General features: G+C 29.5%; 1 protein-coding gene across 1 annotated transcript; it reads left to right on the forward strand.

Annotated features, from left to right (window-relative positions):
• Window positions 1-608: 608 nt before the first annotated feature.
• On the forward strand, window positions 609-1,834 carry LOC113367776 (39S ribosomal protein L47, mitochondrial). The gene is made up of 4 exons (XM_026609356.1): window positions 609-742; window positions 804-977; window positions 1,090-1,464; window positions 1,690-1,834. The coding sequence occupies exons 1-4, from the start codon at window positions 669-671 to the stop codon at window positions 1,832-1,834; spliced, it is 768 nt and encodes a 255-aa protein (XP_026465141.1). The 5' UTR covers window positions 609-668.
• The last annotated feature ends 304 nt before the right edge of the window (window positions 1,835-2,138 follow it).

Raw genomic sequence — 2,138 nt, forward strand, 5'->3', positions numbered from 1 at the left:
TGAAATACTGTTTTTGGCAAACTTGTCCAGAATTAAATAATCTACAACTTTTTCATACATCATAAGATCCTAGAACACCTTTAAAATCAAAATTGAAATTTGAGATGTAATCCTCTAATAACGATGATGCAAGAAACATTTACTTGGCAAGAGTGCACTTACGCACTAAATTACAATATATATATAACTTTTAAAATATTGGAGGAATTTGAAAAGTGTTTTCGGCAAATTTGTTCAAAATTAAATAATCTACAACTTTTTCATACAACATAAGACCCTACAGCAACTCCATGTACTTCAAAATTCAAATTGAAATTTAAGATGCAATTTGACTCAACAAAAAATTGCTTGTAAAGAGTACACCACTTACGCAGTAAATTATACATAACTTTTTAACTATTGGCGGAAATTAAATACTGTTTTTCGGCAAATTTGTTCAAAATTAAATAATCTACAACTTTCCCATATAACATATAACCCTACAGCAACTCAATTTACTTAAAAAACGCTTTAAACAAGAAAGTCTCTAAACACTACAAGAAATCAAGAATACCATACATCCATCTAGCATTCAGTTTCCAAACCAATTTGAAAGTTGAGGTTATGTCAAATTTACATTTCACTTAACATTTCAATTCAAAATAAAACTTAAATAAACACAAACAACAATGTCTCGTTTTGTAAAATTAGTGAAATCCTTTCTACCAGTCGCAAATACATTTACAACCCCAAACCTACAAAGGTACGTACTTAATTAATAAAAACACACAAACAAATTTGTAAACTCCATTACGTCATTATAGGTTAGGTCAAGTCTCTGTTAGATGTAAAAGTTCTGAACCAGAAGCCCCCAAACATGTCCTTATGCAATTTTTCGATGACCCCAAAAACTGGGGAGAAAATGAGGTCAAAGTTGGGAGATCTTGGAGAGTCGAGGAGCTGAGGATCAAGTCGAATGAGGACTTGCACAAACTCTGGTAGTAAAAGACTTATGAAACACTTTGTACATCTTCAAATAAAATAAAATACTCATTAACAATTTTACTTTGTTGTTTGTGTTAAATAATTATTCATCGGTCTATTACCTAGGTATGTTTTACTAAAAGAGCGCAACATGCTCTACACAATGGAAGAAGAGTGCAAACAAAAGACTCATTTATTTCCAAACCCAGAACGTATAGATAAAGTTGAAGAGTCCATGAAAAATTTAGAAAACGTTGTCCGGGAACGTAATGAAGCATACTATTTCCTAGAAACTGGTGAGAGTGGTGAAAGACCTTCGTATATGATCAGAAACTCTTTGGGATTACGGATAAGACGTAGAGCTACTGAACATTTGATACCCAAATATATGAATACTGATTGGAAGAGGAAGAATCATATCGGGTTTAGTGGACATGCTGTGAGGAAGTTTTTGCAACATTATAGGGAGCAATTGTATGTGGAGAAGAAGAAGAAAAATAAGTAAGAGGGATAATAGATACATTATATATATATATATATATATATATATATATATATATATATATAAAATTAATTCTACAAGATTTTGGACAATTATATCATTATTTTTAACAATAATAACCAAAGAATGATTTCATTTCAACTAGTTGCATAGAAAAATTTAATTTTCTATTTTTTCCATTGAGTTCTGGGACACCTTATATATATATTTCTACTTTTTTCCAGCCGTGACCGTAATCATGTAAGATCCCTACTAAGGATGTACAAGAATTTAGATATGGAAGCCCTGAAAGAGCAATACCCCAATGTCGATATTGAAAAAGAGAAGAGGCATCCTAGATCACAAGGACATTTTATTAGAGACGATTAAAAGTTACAATTGTGTATTTTTTTTAAGTTAAATATAGGTATCTAAATATTCTTAACACTTTGTTTTTATTTCAATATATTATTTTTAATATATATTTGTTTTTAATTCAATATATTTTTAAGTATTTGTGTATGTTTTGGTACTTCTCCTAAGCGGTTATTCGGATTTGATAAATCTTTTTAGAGTTTGTCAAAGAAAATTTTGTAAGATTTAATGAATGATAAAACTATAGTAATATAAATGGCAAAAACTACAAAAAAAAAAACACTTATCATTGTTTGATATTGAAAACATTCAAAACTGG

Source organism: Ctenocephalides felis, unplaced genomic scaffold, assembly GCF_003426905.1.
Source record: "Ctenocephalides felis isolate EL2017-DRISC unplaced genomic scaffold, ASM342690v1 CF-g0.4_SCAFFOLD_01170, whole genome shotgun sequence".
Taxonomy (NCBI): domain Eukaryota; kingdom Metazoa; phylum Arthropoda; class Insecta; order Siphonaptera; family Pulicidae; genus Ctenocephalides; species Ctenocephalides felis.